Here is an 18,349-nt window from a genome sequence, read left to right on the forward strand (position 1 = left end):
TTCTTGGTTGTCCAGATCTTGCCTTGCCTAACTGTTCCATTTATCTTCCATCTTCCAATAATGTTTCTAACAGTGGAAATAGGTAGTTTGAAACATTGCGAGAGTTTTTTGTAGCCTTCTCCTTCTTGGTGGAAATGAACCATCTTCATTCTGAAATCCTTGGACAAATGTTTAGAGGAACCGATGGTTCAGACAGGACAGCCACCTGGGTCACCTGTAAATCACCTGGGTCTGGGCCTTAGTAATCATCTTTTTAATGAGCAACAAAGAATAATCCAAAATGGTTCCCAAACTTTTGTACAGGGCTTTTTCCCTTTTTTATAATTTATAACCAGTAAAAAATGAAAATAAAAAGCAATCTTGCTTTAAAATTTGCAGAAAGGTCTCATGTTTGACTTGTACCATTTAGGTTTGCTTTCGAACAAACTTTTGCACCCCACTGTATATCACATATTGACAAACAAGAAAAGAACCATTTTGAAACATCTAGTCCATGTGAGAGTTCAAAAGTTCCATCATGACCTGTTGGCCAGCAAATGTATGGGCACACTGGAATAAGTTGCGGTGCAGAGACATCAAAGGACTCTCTTGGACAGTCTTCTGCGTCACTGTTGTGACTCCCTGTCTTTTCTTTCTCCTGTGTTTGGGTATTTTGACTGGCAATGGAAAAGGTGTTCCCTGGACTTTCTCGAATTACATGCAATGCTTTTCCCCTGTTAATGTCGCAGTTCTGTGAACTGAAAGGCAACACATTAGCAAAACTGTCTACCAAATCACACACAGCGTGCAGGGCCTCTGTCTCCAGTGACAGGAAGCCAGATGACCCAGTTGTGGCAAGGTGCAGTTCAGATCTCTCAGCTGCTAGGTGTGGAGGCGCCAAATTCCCAGAATCCTCTTTGGCTTGTGTAGACGGGGTTCTTTGGGTGGGACTGCTGACAGCAGCCCTTTAGGCCAGCTCCCAATGACAGGGCATTGACCCACCAGCACTTTGTCTGTGGGGTCATTCAGGAGATAACTGCTGGACATTAGGCCTTTTCTTCACAGCAACATGTGAAAAGTGGACGTAATCCATCTAAGGGAATAATGTGAACTAAGTTTTCAGTCCAATGAAACACAGGAATGGGGCAGACCTGTCCACAAGTGTACAAAGTCAGCCTTGGAGGGCATCTATGCTCAGGAACAGGGACTTAACCGGACATGGTTCTAAGTAAAAAATAAAAATAAAAATGGAGGGAGGGATATTGTGGGAAGCTGCCAGTTTCACCTCCAAGAATGCCAGTTTGGTAACTAGCTCTCCTCTGTTGTCCTGGGGGGGTTTTTACTTTACTCTCTGTATCTAGCCAATCTCACAGTGCTGTCCCCCTCGTGCTGAGCAGTGGCCTGCTCCAGAATCTGCAGAAACAAAAGGCAAGCTGACAGGGAAAGGGCTGGGTCCTCCACAGGGGAAGAGGCGGGGTCTATAGGGGTTGGGGCAGCATCCACACTCTGGGTGAAGGGATTGACTCCAGTTCCTAGGGCACGCAGGATTCTCCTGGTCAGGTGCTCCTCAGTGGAGGTCATCTGTACATGAGTGCTCTGGCCTCCATCATGGCATCGATGGTGTCCTGGAAAAAATGCTGTATTTGTCCTTCCACAGCAGGATAGGAAAGAGGGCTATCCTGGTCCCTCCACTTTTACGCTTGCACGCAGTGGAGCCCATGACTACAAGGGGTGTATGTTGAGATAGTCCATCAGCTTGGTGGTAGCAAAAACTCAGAGCAATGACGTTCGACTCGGACCACACCCCAGAGCAAGGGAATACAGTATTTAAAACTGTATGTACGTGAGTAGGCTTATCGGCCCAATACACCTGAGATATTGGCATTTGGACGTTTGTTTGTTTATGGAAAAAATAATGCTTTTCATACAGTTTTTTTAATCTTGAAAAATTCCGTGTACATTTAAAAAGCAAATTGCTACCTTCTACGTCAGGGGTGTCAAGCTGAATTCCCAGGGAGCTGCAGTGACTGTGGGTTTTCGTGGTTGCCTTTCAATCAGCTGTCAATTAAATGAACCACAGGTGCCGGGAACAGCCCGAAAACCAGCAGACACTGCGGCCCTCCAGGACTGGAGTTTGACACCTGTGGTCTACGTGGTTAGCAACCCATAGCACAATAACACCATCACACACAGGGCTGTATTTTCAGCTACCATTCACACACATTTCTGATGGCTATTACCTGTTAGTGTAATAAATGACACATTTTTCTACTTCGTGCAGTCGTGGATATCACTATAAATATCTTTATTGTTGTCATTGCTGGTGTTCCTGTCAGTGATTTCCTTAATTTATTCGAGTGGTTGCTTTAAATTTCTTGACTGGCTAAGCAGTCTGAAATCTGAAATCACAGACTGACAAACGGTTATGTGAAACTTCCATTCATTTTTTACAAAGATAAATTATGCTTTGATCTGGAAATTCATACATTGACAAAGGTTATGCTCCGGGTTATGTCAGACTTCCAAGGCCTATTCAAGCACCAGCCTGTGTTCCACTTTCGCACCATGTCCCTTGTCCTACGTCAAAACTCTTGATTGGGCTGACCGACAAGCACCTGATTCATTTTTTAAATAGCGTCCAGAAACGGGATCCCGATACCTTTCACAAGGGCCACAACCGACTTCACGCATACACCATGCAGACTGTCCACCTATGGTCGAGTTGGTGTATTCCATGCAGCAAACTTATTGCTGATTTTCTTGTCTGACAAAATAAACTTTTAAAAATGCATCAAATGCATTCTACCTTCCAAATGTCAAAATAAGTTGAAAGACAATATTTTAATCATTTCCATGCATAAGTAAAGGAAAAATTAGCTAATCATTCATATGTACAGTTGTGTTCAAGAAAATAGCAGTACAACATCAGTAACCTGATGAACCACTGTGTAAGGCGGAAATGATTACAATCTGGCATTGTGGTCAGCTTGTTGGCTTCCTCTGGTACTGTGGCAATATGTGGCTGTAAAGTAATTTCACCCCAGGAGCATACACCATTAACCCCCATCGTCTCCGCACCCATACGGGCAGGAGCCTGTGGGGGAAGACGGAGGCATCTGTTTTCTTGAGAAGCTCTCTTGTCCCAGGGTTTACTCAGGCCTCCAGCCGTAAAACTTGTTACGACAGGGGAAACATCCTTTACAGCACGGGAAGGTTTCAGAGGGTACGGCCTGTTGGGCCCATTATTCCCTTCGACCTCCCTTTCTTACTCCCTCCCTCTCAGATCTCTCTCTTGCTCAGTCACTAAATGATGTGTACAGCACTGGATGTTTCATGACAAAGTCAGTTTAGATAATATTCATGTTTGGTATTATTCTGATTGTTTCAGTGCGACTGGCGCAATGGTTTCATTTCTGCAACAGCAAACCCTTGTCGAGGACCCGGCCCTAGGCCCGCCTGATGAGAGATTGACAGAAGATGGGTTAGGCAGGAATGCATTGTTAACCCCTCGCACACGCCAATGGGGTAGGAGTAAAAGCTCCCGTAAGAGGAGAAGTATATGGTACAAGATAAATGTACAACCGTATATGGATACTGAGGAGTCTGAAGTCAGAGGACTTAGATTCAGGGTTTTAGAGAGCAAGGCTAAAGGTCTGACTGACGCCATGCGTAGAATGTGTTCTAGCATGACCATGGAAGATGCTGAACAAGCTGATCGGGAAATTGGTGACCCAGGGAGTTTGGCATTCAAGGAGACGGTAGATGTGATAACATACTTAGTTGACACGTGTGGGCTTGCTCCTACAGGGGAGGAGCACAAGGCCTGGTTAAAGCAACAGGATGAGAAAAACAATGAAGATAATTGGGAGATCAAAGAATATGAGGAGATGGAAAAATGTAGGAGAGATAAGGAAAATGGAAAGGATGTCAATACCGAAAGAAGATTAAGAGGCTTCAAGGGCCGTCCTGATTATAGCACAAATAGTTTATCGGATAGATTCAAAGGACTAACAGTGGAGGAGTTAAATGACGAATTACACTTAGCTATTAGCTGGATGTCCTTTGTAGATCCCTTAAGGCGCCACAAAAAGGGGCACCTGAAGAGTGTATTGAGATGGTGGCAGGCATTAACTTCTGGCTTGCATGAGATCAAGGTGTGGAGGAAGTCAAGGAGAGACTGTGAAATTGAAACAGACACCAGTGATGAATAGGTTCCTTAAAAAAATCCAAAAAAGCTAGTGTTTTTCCACTCGTATATTAAGATGGTGGAAATTCCCAAACCAGAGGGACACATGAGATAAAATATTGGGGAAATTTCTTTTGAGGTATGAGAAAATGACAGTTGGAAAAACAGAAATAATGAATATGGTCATTAAAAAACAAGTTACATAAGAGATAAATGTCTTCCCCCTTGAAATATTGGGGACATTTCTTCTCAAAAAGGTACACTTTTGTATGCAAAAAAGATATATAAGGAATAAGCTTTTAGACCTTAGGGTAGGATCTTAGAATTTGGCTTCAGAAGATATCTACGAGCTGTTGAAGAAAGAGCCACGCAGAACAACTATAACCAAGCTGGAGTGGTAATTATAATCTATATTACTTGTAGAAGTAGGAAAAGTAATACATTATAAGTTTCCTTTTATTTCTTTTATTTCTCATTAAAGGTACTATATAAGGTAGAAAAATGTAGAGAAGTTATTATAGTTAGATAAATATAATATTCTAGGAATAGTTTCTTTTAAACGTCCAAAAGGGGGAGCTATAGGATAAGGCTAAGGCCAAAGAGGATGATGGGTATTTGAGGGGTGTACCTTAACTTTTAAACATCATGGTGGAAAGGTAAATTAGAAAGAGCTAAAGGGGTATATGTAACTTGCATGTGATCAGCAAACTGAAAAGATGATATTTACACTGTAATCTGTATAACTCTATTCTTTTGATTGATTATAATAAAGTATATCTTACTATAATCATATGTGATAAAGATTCTTTAGAGGAATACATTGAATACAGGACATCGAATACCAGATTTGTATCACACCCTTCACTTCGAGACTGGGCTGGAAGTTCAGTAGAACTTACCAGGGCTCCAGAACGTTCGGAGTACTTGAGTTCGTCCCCGAGACACCTCCTCGTGGGGTACTGCTCGTGGGAACGTGAGGTCTGAGCTCGGCAAGGGGTCCATGGCTCACGACACCCTGGACATCATACCAACCAGGAACCAGGGAGAAACTGTGTGGAGCTCTGCCCCAGTGAAAGCCATGTGCCTGAACCCCCCTGTGTTTCCTGGGGAGGCGTGGCTCCAAATTCCAGATGGGTGACCCATTCTTAGGGTTAACATCAAAGGCCAGATTTTGGATTTAAGGACAGTAAACTAAGCAATCTGGGAGGATGCAATCAGTCTCTCCCGTGCACACCATGCACATAATTTCTATGTACAGGGTGTCTGTAGCCAGACTCCCGTATGTTGCTTTTATTACCAGGTATGACTTTTAACACTCTGTAATTTGGTTTCCGTTGTAATGTTTTTTGATTTGGAACTAGTGTGTAATTACGTATGTAACCTGCCTCGTAAAATAAACTGTTAAAACTTGATCTGTGTGGTTTCGCTTACTGACACTCAATGTTATACAAGGAATGCTTGGTTTACCCCCTCAAACTGGTCTAGGGAGGATGAATATTTACGCTTAATGTATCACGGCGTATACCACCCGTAGACCTATGATGGTAAATCCCTCGCCTCCGCGTGGTAGTTCATTCATGTCGAGCACAGCCGTAGCTATGTTGGTCTGCTTGGGTCCCTAGGCTGTAAACAGATATACCCGAGAGTAGCTATTCCTGCGACCTCTGTAATGACTACAGATAGCTAGTCAGTTCGTGAGCCGTGCACATACCGCGCGATGTGACATGCGGCGGTACCAGCAGAGGATTGTTCAGAGTTCTTCTCAGTTCAGGATTCCCGTAGCGATCAAGTCAAAATTATGAATAAGACATCCACCAAATGTGGACAACTAATCTAAATTATTATTCTAAAATGGAGTCAATGTGAATGTATTGGCCCTATTGTGGAGATTCTTGGTCAGCCCGGACCAGTAAAGAGTGGAAGGCAGAGTGGTACTACTAATACCTATTAGCATTCCTTCAGCAACACCAGAAGGACAAGCATGCTGATAACTTCAGCCCTCGCTAAATTCCGTCGTTGGGTTAGCGTGGGGTTTTACAACTGTTATAAGTAGTAGTGATATTTCTGCATGGGAAATATTTTACTTGTAGATGTAGTAGTGTAGTAGAAAAAAAACAGACCCAACTGTCATGACATGCACGCTGCTTGTTCTGAGTAATTAACTCATTTATTGAAAGGGGCGTGTTCAAAATAATAGCAGTGTGGAGTTTAATTCGAGAATTCATTAATTTTGTGAAAATTAATTGTCCTTTATTAAGGAAGAAGGGAAGTAAATGTTTCACACATTGTTATAAAATATATTTCCTTCTGAATTGCTAAGAAAAATGGGCCGTTCCAATCATTGTTCGGAGGAACAACATCATTTGATTAAGAAGTTGATTGGAGAGGGGAAAGTGTATAAAGAAGTGAAATTATAGGATGCTCAGCTAAAATGATCTCAAATGCTTTAAAATGGCAACAAAAACCCGATACAAGCAGAAGAAAGCGAGCAACTACTGTTTTAACGGATCAAAGAATAGCCAGGATGGCAAAGATTCAGCCATTCATCAGCTCCAGAAAGATCAAAGATGATCTACAATTTCCTGTAAGTGCTGTTACAGTCAGAAGGCGTTTGATCGAAGCTAAGCTATCAGCAAGAAGCCCCCGTAAAGCACCATTGTTGAAAAAAGGGCATGTGCAGAATCGGTTAAAGTTTGCCAAGGAACACATCGATTGGCCCAAAGAGAAATGGCGTAACATTCTGTGGACTGATGAGAGTAAAATTGTTCTTTTTGGGTCTAGTGGTCATTGACAGTATGTCAGACGACCCCCGGGTACTGAATTCAAGCCACAGTATACTGTGAAGCATGCTAGTGTAAAAATCATGGTATGGGGATGTTTTTCATACTACGGTGTTGGGTTAGTATACCAGGGATCATGAATCAGTTTGAATACATCAAAATACCGAAGAGGAAATGCCCCTGAAATGGGTGTTTCAACAAGACAACAACCCGAAACACACGAGTAAGCAAGCAACATCTTGGTTCCAGACAAAAAGGATTGAGCTAATGGAGTGGGCCAGCTCAATCCCCCAACCTCAACCCCAATGAAAACTTGTGGGGTGACATTAAAAATGCAGTTTTGATGGTTATGGATATGCAACTAAATATTAGTTCAGTAATTTAAAGTAAAGTTAAATCTTGAAAAATGTCTTCAGTTTATACAGTTTGAAGAGAGTTTGAAGAGAAAAATGTTGACACTGCCATTTTTTTGAACAGATTAATATTCCTGTTCTTTGCTTCCTGTAAAAGAATAATGCAGACTTGATAAAATTTGTGTAATGTGTAATGTTTCCACTATATTTGAAATATTGAACTAAAAGCTATTAAAAAATATTTTGAATGCACTGCTATTTATTTGAACACAACTGTAAATACTGATTTAATTCAGTTTCCCAAGCCCCAACACAGGCGCCAAAGAAACTACGGTCTCCAAAAAGTCCTTGATGAAATTGATAGTGTACAATCATCAAGGCACCGACTGAGAACGAACACACTTTTGTGTAGAAATGGGTGTTATTTTATGTAGGCCTATAATTCTCATTTAATCTACCCCTCAGACATGTATGGGCAGCCCATGTAGAGCGTAGGAGTGTTGCAGTGCACAAAAGTATGATACCAAACCATTGCTCCAAAAAGAGCAGGAGAAATCTCGCAGGTCATACACAGAATCCCATCAGTAAACAAATCAAAAGGGCTAAGTGAGAGTCGTAAGTTAAACAAAAATACGATCATACACAAAGTCAAAGACGCAATGAAGAATTCACAAGTCTCACACAAAGGGGTTTGCAGAGCTAGTCTACAAAGAGCAATACAAACCAAGGCCTTTTCAGAAAAAAGAACAGGTTATGACAGAGGACAAAACTGTATCTGTGTGTTTACTTTTTGAAATGTGTGGGAATGCAACTATGGAAAACTGATAAGCTAGAGCTGACTTCTTACTCACCATTAAACTTTCAAACTCCCCATAGAACTTCTTGAACTTGCTAGGAAGTTTCTACCAACAAAAATGAGGGAAGAAAGCAGAAGATACTAGAACATAAGAAAAGTCATTCACAGTATACAGTGTAGTATATGAGAATGGTACTGTAAATAGCCATATACAACAATGGTGTAAAGACGGATATAATATTAGTGAGTGACAGAGGTACATTTGAGTGGCATGTGGCTGTGATGATGGTAGACAATGGTAAATAACACGGACAAATACAAGTTGTAAATTAGTTTTGCAGCAGTTGTGACAGTGGCGCAGTATGGACACCTACCTCCCAAGTCTGACTCAGCCTGCTCACAGCTGGGTTACCCATGCCCATGATGATGGCAAAGAAGGAGTTCAGGTTCTTATTTTCCTTACAGCTGAAGAGACACAACCACAATCACAGATCAGGTTGAAGTGTGAGATGGAAGTGTGAGCTATGTGTGAGTATGTGTGTGATTGAGTGTGCCCTGTGGGTATGGCTGTGTGCCATGTGGGAGAGGCTGTGTACCCTGTGGGAGGGGCTCTGTGCCCTGTGGGTGTGGCTGTGTGACCTGTGGGAGGGGCTCTGTACCCCGTGGGTGTGGGTGTGGCTGTGTGACCTGTGGGAGAGGCTGTGTACCCTGTGGGAGGGGCTCTGTGCCCTGTGGGTGTGGGTGTGGCTGTGTGACCTGTGGGAGGGGCTCTGTTTTCTGTGGGTGTGGCTGTGTGCCATGTGGGAGGGGCTGTGTGCCCTGTGGGAGGGGCTCTGTGCCCTGTGGGTGTGGGTGTGGCTGTGTGACCTGTGGGAGGGGCTCTGTGCCATGTGGGTGTGGCTGTGTGACCTGTGGGAGGGGCTCGGTTTCCTGTGGGTGTGGCTGTGTGCCATGTGGGAAGGGCTGTGTGCCCTGTGGGAGGGGCTCTGTGCCCTGTGGGTGTGGCTGTGTGACCTGTGGGAGGGGCTCTGCTTCCTGTGGGTGTGGCTGTGTGCCCTGAGGGTGTGGCTGTGACCTGTGGGAGGGGCTCTGTGGCCTGTGTGAGGGGCTCTGTTTCCTGTGGGTGTGGTTGTGTGCCATGTGGGAGGGGCTGTGTGTGGAACCAAGCCTATGGGGAGGTGTGACTCACTGTGCTGCGATCTTGATGAACTTCTTGAGCAGTTGCACACGCTTGCTGAGTTGGGCACACAGACACACTTCTGTGACGACCCACAGCTGCAGTTCATTAAACCTCCGAAGGAACAAGTCCAGGTTGGCTGTAGTTTTCTTGAAGTTCTGCCGCCCGAACGTGTGGTATATCAGCTCATGCTGAGGAGGGAGGCAGGTGATAAAATTGTATCGAGATTCTGATGGAATGAGCTGGTCACATATTTCATCAAGGATCAATAATTTATCAACAGTAGTTTGCATTCTGGGCCCAACCTCATGTACGCAGTTGAAGAGTTCCCAGTCGTAAACAGTCATCTGATAGGCCAGGTCTTTTGAACTCATAAGCTCAAAAGTTCCCATGGTCCCCAGAGATGGCCCCTCTTGCTCAGGCAGTGGTGTCTAATATAAAATTAATAGTACAATTTAATTTAGCTTCCTGGTGCAATTCTGCTAGATACATTTCTATACACAATGATAAAAAAAAAACATAATTCATACATTTTAATGGAAAATTACAAAAAAAACATGCTAAACTAACACTTGAAATATTAGTTTAGGTGAAAGATAAAAAATGCAATTAGAAAAATGTTTTAGGTAAAAGTGGAATTAGACACATTCATGGTTTGGCTTATGATCATGTTACATAGTATTCCCCTTACTCTGGCTGAGCATGCAGTGTAATATGATATTTTTTTTGAGGCATTTACACACCAGTGAATCCATCTGGTCCCTGGGGCAGGCAAACAGGCGTCCATTGATACTAAGCGTGGAGAACACTGAAATGTCATTGGGCTTCAGCACCACCTTGTCTGTAAAAGAATGGTACAGTGTGTCCCCTTGTGATAACACGGCAATGCATGCACTAGCTCAGCAACACAGCCCAGCTTCAGTGAGAATCTGTCTTTATCGAATAAATGTACATCAAACAGAAAGGCAAATGCATTAATTTATATATACATAAATAATTAAGTACAGAAAGTAAGTATCAAATGTTAAAATCTGTAAAATATTGTTTTCAAAATAACCTACATGAAGCCTGTAGCTTATCTCTAATCTGAGGGGCAGATATTGTTACATGATAGAGGGGTTCCAGAGCTCTTGTTGCCACAGCAGTCACAAATAGTTTTCAGGTAAAATAAATATTGTCTCCCTCTATATTACAGTGTATCAGTAGATACTATAGAGCAACCTTTACAGTGTATACTATTAAGTATGTACATTCCCATAGAAACAAAATAAAAAAGCACAACAAAAAATAAATAAAATAAAATAAAACATACACTGTAGTACACTTGTTACTTGTGATTGTGATCTCAGAAATAACACATTTTTATTGTGATTACACTTGGCTAAATACACCTGGCTGCTTCAATGGACACAGAGGTCGCTGTCGTATAGACGGAGACAAATTGTAATACTCGCGCACTGGACAAGGGCACCAGTGGAACGGCTTAGAATGTTATGAACTGTACAAATGCATTCCAAGCCTCCGAATAAACTGATCGGTAGTTCATGGTTATATGACAATCATGGTCCATGTGCTTGAATGTAAAGTAATTACGGCTCTCTTTGTCTCTCTCTCATTCCCGCTTTGCTCTATTTTAGCATGTAGCTGTGGTCATTCTCACCTCCAGCAGAACTCAAGTGGACCAGAAGGAGGTCCTCCACTGACCCCAGTTTGTCAGCCACAGCGCTGATTACCTCTCTCACTGAAGCTGCCACTGGTACCCGGATGGTGGTGTAAGTGTGGTCTATGCAGTACACCTTAAACAGTACTGGACAGCGGGACACAGGGTGTAAGGAGACTGGACACATACAAGGGTTAGGGTTACACTGTTAAAATTATATCACTGGACCACTGAGAGAAAGGTTTTTTTCTGCATGCATAACAAGACACTCCAACTACTGTATGTAATGATGAACACCACACACTGTCAATGAAGTTAATAAATGAACGGGAGGAGAGACAGTTATTCCCCGTACAAACATACTTTCATCATTGCTCTTGATTGGCTGTCGTTTCTGAAGCCGCTCATCGCCCATACTAAACTGCCGCAGTAGTACTTTGTGCTGCAATAAAACAAGAGGTGTGTTAGAGCTGCAACCAGGTAGAGGAGAGAGAAAACTACAGAAGAGAACAAAGCCATAACTGCTAGAGACCAGCCTTGATTCCCAGTAGAGACCAGCTGTGACCCCCAGTAGAGACCTGCTGTGAAGCCCAGTAGAGATCAGCTGTGATCCCCAATTGAGACCAGCTATAATCCCCAATAAAGACCAGCTATGAACCCCAGTAGAGACCAGCTATGAACCCCGGTAGAGACCAGCCTTGATTCCCGGTAGAGACCAGTCTTGATTACCAGTAGAAACCAGCTGTGACCCCAGTAGAGACCAGCTACGATCCCCAGTAGAGACCAGCTGTGACCCCCAGTAGAGACCAGCTGTGACCCCCAGTTGAGACCAGCTGCGAACCCCAGTAGAGACCAGCTATGACTCCCAGAAAAGAGCATCCTAGACACTCATAGAAGACAGTATCTCCAACCTCTCTGAAGGTTTCTCCATGAAATCAGTGTTATATCACAGCCCATGATCACCTCTGCTCCAGCCCCATCCACACTATAGTTGTCCCAACAACCGTAGTAACCTATACGCTGGCACATCTGGTTTTCATTGCAACACTCAGGTTGCACTGGAGGAGCAATGCATAGCGTCACAGACACAAAATCTGGGGAATAAGGGGAATACACATTCTCCATATATACAGAATGGATTAATGGAAAAATTATTATTTTTAGGCGAAACCTATTTTTTCACTGTTTAATTTAGATTTTGCTACATTTAAAAAATGTTTTAGTCATTTAGCAGATGCTTTTAATCCAAGCGATTTACAAGTACATAAGTAAAAAACCAGATATACTGCCCATGAACAGAACACTTCTCCATTGTTCAGGCATACACCACGAAAGACATGACAAAAAAGAAAATGAGAAAAAGAAAATACTAAAAACAAAAAAGCATGCTGTTGCATGTAATTACATTTAAAATATAGTGGCTGGCCATGTTTTATTTATTATTACAGCACCTGCAGGATTATCCATTTAGATTAAATATTAAATATATACAAATATATGCAAAGATTTGCATTGACTTCCCCTCATTCATTATTGAAGTACCGATCAATGCTGTTATTCCTAGTATGTCAATCTCAATAATACAGATGTATCTCTATCAGATATACAGTGCAGTCTGTAAGAATTTGGACAGTGGTACAATTTATTTTCGTTTGGCTCTGTACTCCAGCGCATAACATGTTTTCGGAGTATTTACATCCATATCGGGTCTGCACTTTAACCTCATACTCATTGCTTCATTTAAAATCCAATGTGCTGGAGTACAGAGCCAAAAGAACAGAAATTGTACGTCCTATCCTTCTGCTGTGACAATTGAAATTATGTTTTGCAAAACTCTTTTTTATCTTTTTTTTTTTAGAAAATAAGTATTTTATCTGAAGAACACAGAAGTCTTCTAAAGGAATTTAATCTTACCTTTTTTTGTGAGGATTTTGCATCATCAGAGCTAGAAATGAACAGAAATACAGTGTTTACTGTTCAATACATGTGTGTGGAAATAAAACAATAATAAAAACACCATGAAAGATATAATCCACAGAACGTACAGATCATTACAAAATATTTTTTTGCACCTTCAGTGTACTAAAAAGGTGTATATGTACGAAAAATGATGAATCAGCATTGAATTATCTATCAGCCAGGGTGAGGCAGTTATCAAGAGTCACCCCAAGATTCTTTGCCTTATGGGAGGAGGAAACTATAAAGTCCTCAACAGTCAGTGAGAGGTCGATTGTCGGAGAGGACTTAGCAGGGAGGTAGAGAAGCTCAGTTTCGGCAAGGTTAAGCTTCAGGTGGTGGGAAGTCATCCACGCAGAGATATCAGCCAAGCAGGCAGAGATCTGTGTGGTGACCTGGGTATCGAGGGGAAGGAAATAAAGAGCTGGGTGTCATCGGCGTAAGAGTGGTAAGAAAAGCCATGGGAAGAGATAACAGAACCAAGAGACATGGTGTATAGCGAGAAGAGAAGAGGACCAAGAACTGAGCCCTGCGGGACTCCAGTTTGTAGGGGGCGAGGGTCAGAGACTGAGCCCCCCCACGTCACCTGGTAGGAGCGACCAGAGAGGTAGGAGGAAAACCAAGCAAGTGCAGATCCTGTGACACCCATCCCAGGTAGCGATGAGAGCAGAATCTCATGGTTAACTGTATCGAAGGCGGCCGACAGGTCAAGGAAGATGAGGACAGAGGAGAGGGATTTGGGATTTGGGGGGGGAGGCCCAAGCTAGTTTGGTGGTGAGGGGACACAGAGAGTCAAAGGAAGATGAGAGGGAGGACATGAGGGTTGCAGCAGCATCGTCGGGAGAAAGACTCTGCGGATGGTAGGTAGGGGAGGATTGTAGATGAGAGGGTGGAGGTAGACAGGTGGCGTAGGTTCCGCCGACAGGTGACAGTGGATGGTGGGAGAGATGGATGGGTGTTAGAGGAGAGTGGAAGAGAAAAAGAGATGAAGGAGTGGTCAGATATATGGAGTGGTGTTACAGAGAGGTTGGTCGTTGTGCAGCTCCTTGTGAAGATGAGGTCAAGAAGGTTGCCTGCTTTGTGGGTGGGAGGGGAAAGTGTGAGGGTAAGGTCAAAAGAAGAAAGGAGGGAGAGAAAGGTAGACTGGGTGGACTCTGAGTTGAGGCTGAAGTCACCCAGGAGGATCAGGGGAGTGCGATTGACTGGTGAGGAGCTAAGGAGGATGTCCATCTCATCCAAGGAGCTCCCCAGAGGACCCGGGGGGCGATAAACAACAATAATAAAGAGTTTGCACAGGAAAGTAACAGAAACCGCATGGAATTCAAAAGAGGAGAAAGAGAAGGATGAGGATGAGATGAAGACACTAGATCCCAATGAGGATGAGATTAGGAGACCTGTGCCACCTCCTCTGCCAGAGGTTCTGGGTGTGTGGGAAAAAGAGGAGGCAGAGGAAAGGGCAGCCTGTGTTCTCTGGTGAGAGCCACGTTTCAGTCAAGCTTAGCTTCCCATGCTAACAAAGTCTTTTCAAGGTTCTACTAGTGTAGTAGTTGTGACCACCTGTTCATTGCGGATTGAATTAATGAATTTGTGTAGCACTGGGACGAGCGCTGAGGTGATTTTCTTTTGTGCCAAGCCTATACTGCAGGCATAAGAAGACAAGCATTCCCCTAATTTCAGATACGGGGCTTCTTTCATGCTGCATCAGCAACTGATTGCTCAAGTGTCTCAGTCGCTTGATTGTGAATCTTTCACTTTTTTACCTCTCCATTTTGAATACATCATTTTTATAATGTATTTGGCAGTAATGTGTACCTGGCAGTTTCGTTCTTGGTGGAGAATTGAGACATACAAAGCAGAAATAAACTTGACGGATATTTCATTATTTCACCAATTACATTTGCTAATTCTAAGGCTAACATTTCTCTCGAGTACGGCAATATTTTTTGTTAGCATACCTCTGTTTAACAATCTTCTCTAATTCTGGCAGCATCTCTTTCAGGGCCAAAATCACCCTGGAGTCATCGCACACAGACACATAGAACTCCTGCAACACAGAAAACCCAGCCATCACTCACAGACAAGCAGAGAGTACCAGGCCCCAGGGGACCAGTACTATCACTGAATAATGACTATTTTACATGCATGCCAAGGGCTCTATTTTCTGGAATCAACTTTGCAGTGCGTATATACGCAGAATTACAAGAAGCGAGGGGCACAAAGCTCAAGGCGCTTGGTGCAGGTAGAAAATGGGATGGATTATGCAAGACTATATCTGTGGATGTGGTGCAATTCATAGCCAATCAAATTAACTCTTCTCATTACCTTTTAGATCTGTGCATATTGCTTAGGGCTTAATGCCAATTTGCATAGTCTATACAACTACAACGGAAGATGAGGACACAGTAGGATACTCCTTTCTCCCAAGATGTTATTTTGTGGCTAATCTAACAAATGTCATAAATAAGATAAATCTGTTTGAATTTGTACATTATTTTCTTGTGAGAATTTCAATAGAACATTGCCTAAATGTTTATTATGGGCAAGTTTTAATTTCCCATTAACAACAGGATGAAATTATATTAGCTAAGAAGGAGATGCATGTACAGCGGCTTGCATACGCAGTACTGCTGCATATTGGAATCACTGTGCTGTTTAGCTCTCTTAACAGCAAGATACATAAGACTGCTCGCTGCTCGATGTTGGTATATGAACCAATACATAATTTCAAGTGTAATGATTCTTGCTTGTTTAATACAAGCAGCAATTATGTCTTCATATTTGTTGCATGTTGATATTACATTTATTACATTCATTATGCCAAGAAAGAAATTGCTCCATCCATAATTTGTGCCAGTACTGTAGCTGATTTAACAGTCATGTAAGTAAAATGAAAAGATTGTTGCATTAATTGCAATTCTTTATCTTTACAGAAGGGATCACAGTGTAATATGAGAACATAAGAATGAGAAGGGAATACTTAAGTGAAATAAATACTTTAGGAAAATGCTTCAGTAAATCCTTAAATACTAAAATAGTGATAAGCAACTCACTTAAAGCTAAGGTATTTTATGGGACAAGTTAAGGGTAAAATTCCCTTAAACTAAAACAAATATAGTCTGCCAAAACTGCCAATTATATTTTGTTTCTTTATAGTCCATTTTAGTAAAATGTATATTATATTAATCGTGACTCAGATTAAATAATGTATGAGATGATGGGTTGTGTGTATACTCTGTATTTATAGTCGTATTAAATGAATATCAAAATTATCAAATTATTGATTGATGTAAAAGATTAAACCGTATGAGAAGATAAATGTAAAAGATTAAATTCTATGAGAGGATGGTGTGTGTGTGAGTACACTTGGACAGAAGGCTGTGAAGGGCCAGACAGACCTCGAGAAAGGCCAGTGAACTGTCCTCCTCCTGGAGGTGATCTCCGTAGATGGAGGCCCACTGCAGCACCAGGCGTATGACGCGTCGCTTGTTGTTCAGGGCGTAGTCCAGCTTCTCCTGCTCTGAGCCTTGGGATGCTTGAGCATGGTAGGTGCACCATGGTTAAGGAGGAAATCACAATGAAATGCCCTATTCCAATGTCGTCCATTATCAGTGTCCAGAGTTCACATGAACTCTCTTCTATTATTCTATTACTAGTGCAAATGTTGATCTGAATGTCATCTCATCTCCCCCAATTCTAGTGGCTATCAGCTGGACTTTGTGTTTTTGTGTTCCGCCCGTGATATTGTGTAACCAGTGTAATCAGAAATGGGCTAAATGATTCCTCTTTCCAACTCTGTTAAAATACAGCCTTTATCTACGACCTGTAATAAAAATGACAGTGTCATTTGTGAGGGTACCATTTGCCCTTTTCCATGGGTATGGTGATGGGCAACTTCAAACTACTTTAATAATTTCTAACCAGAATAATGCCTAGTTATCAAACTTGCTAAACAAAAACTAGGTCACATAAATTAGGAGCCCTTTCAGTCATAGAATAGAATGAAATCACAATTCTACATAAATTCCAAATATGCATGGTTGTTGAAAGATTGCCGTTTAACTAGCATACAACTGCCATTCTAGTAATGTTACCTGCTGTCACCCACGCACATATCTGAACTGCAGGCAAATAATGCTAATCATGCCCAAAGGTTCCATTTTCAACAGCATAAAACAGCAACAATTTGAAGGGAAATAGTAAGTAAGGGGTAATTGGCCAGCCAGTAATATGTCAGTTGCCAGCAAATACCACAGAAGCTGGTTTGACAGAATTGCTACTTTTCAGCAGAAGTGCTCAAAGGCTGACAGAATAGGAGAATGTGTTGCTATCTATTAAAAATGCCTGCCAGAAAGCAGGACCCAAGACAGCAATGGTTTGGTGTTTTGTCCTCTGTCATAAGCGGTTCTTTTTTCCGAAAAGGCCTTGGTTTGTATTGCTCTTTGTAGACTAGCTCTGCAAACCCCTTTGTGTGAGACTTGTGAATTCTTCATTGCGTCTTTGACTTTGTGTATGACCGTATTTTTGTTTAACTTACGACTCTCACTTAGCCCTTTTGATTTGTTTACTGATGGGATTCTGTGTATGACCTGCGAGACGCAATAGATTTCTCCTGCTCTTTTTGGAGCAATGGTTTGGTATCATACTTTTGTGCACTCCTAACACTCCTAAGCTCTACATGGGCTGCCCATTTGTGTCTGAGGGGTAGAAGAATTCATCTTGTAATTAGATTAAATGAGAATTATAGGCCTACATAAAATAACACCCATTTCAAACCATATTTTTAATAGCTTTTAGTTCAATATTTCAAATGTAGTGGAAACATTACACATTCAATTCCAAATCAAAGCATTAGCCAATTTTATCAAGTCTGCGTTATTCTTTTACAGGAAGCAAAGAAAGGGAATATATATATATATTTTTTTTAATGATTTTTTTTCATTTTATTTTCATTTTTTTCTCCCAATTTGGTAGCCAATTGTACCCCATCTAATTCAATTAGAGCTAGTATTAGATACACCGCCCACACCCCGTCCCTCGGCGGCCCTACGAGAGTGACATGCCTTCTTCAAGCCGTCTCGCCACATGCTGGTAACCGTGATTCTGAGGCGCCCGAGGTGCTTTATTGTGTGGTGATCTACTAACTCTGCCAAGTCCCTCCCCCTGGAGCAGCGAGCCAATTATGCTGCTCCACGTGGGCCGGCCAAACTTGGCTTTTGGCAGGACCGAGAATCGAATCCCGGTCCCCGGTGTGCAACTGCAGCGAATTGCAACCGCAAGTCTGCTGCATCTTAGCCTGTTGCACCACCGTGGCCCAAAAAGAAAGGGAATATTAATCTGTTCAAAAAAATGGCAGTCGACATTTTTCCCTTGAAACTCTCTTCAAACTGTATAAACTAGACATAAAATAGACATTTTTCAAGATTTAACTTTACTTTGAATTACTGAACTAATATTTAGTTGCA

At 42.2% G+C, this 18,349-nt stretch overlaps 1 protein-coding gene across 3 annotated transcripts in view; it reads right to left on the reverse strand.

Moving 5' to 3' along the window:
* The window catches only part of rapgef4a (Rap guanine nucleotide exchange factor 4a), a 122,292-nt gene that overhangs the window by 9,401 nt on the left and 94,542 nt on the right, over positions 1–18,349 (reverse strand). For all 3 annotated transcript variants that reach the window (XM_061235011.1, XM_061235013.1, XM_061235012.1), the window contains 10 exons: positions 16,283–16,433; positions 14,843–14,931; positions 12,846–12,876; positions 11,295–11,373; positions 10,932–11,078; positions 10,015–10,112; positions 9,577–9,702; positions 9,284–9,462; positions 8,469–8,559; positions 8,150–8,200 (listed from right to left, as the gene is read on the reverse strand). In XM_061235011.1, coding sequence (XP_061090995.1) covers positions 8,150–8,200; positions 8,469–8,559; positions 9,284–9,462; positions 9,577–9,702; positions 10,015–10,112; positions 10,932–11,078; positions 11,295–11,373; positions 12,846–12,876; positions 14,843–14,931; positions 16,283–16,433 — 1,042 coding nt within the window. The remainder of the gene's footprint in view (positions 1–8,149; positions 8,201–8,468; positions 8,560–9,283; positions 9,463–9,576; positions 9,703–10,014; positions 10,113–10,931; positions 11,079–11,294; positions 11,374–12,845; positions 12,877–14,842; positions 14,932–16,282; positions 16,434–18,349) is intronic.

Source organism: Conger conger, chromosome 3 (genome assembly GCF_963514075.1).
Source record: "Conger conger chromosome 3, fConCon1.1, whole genome shotgun sequence".
Taxonomy (NCBI): Eukaryota; Metazoa; Chordata; class Actinopteri; order Anguilliformes; family Congridae; genus Conger; species Conger conger.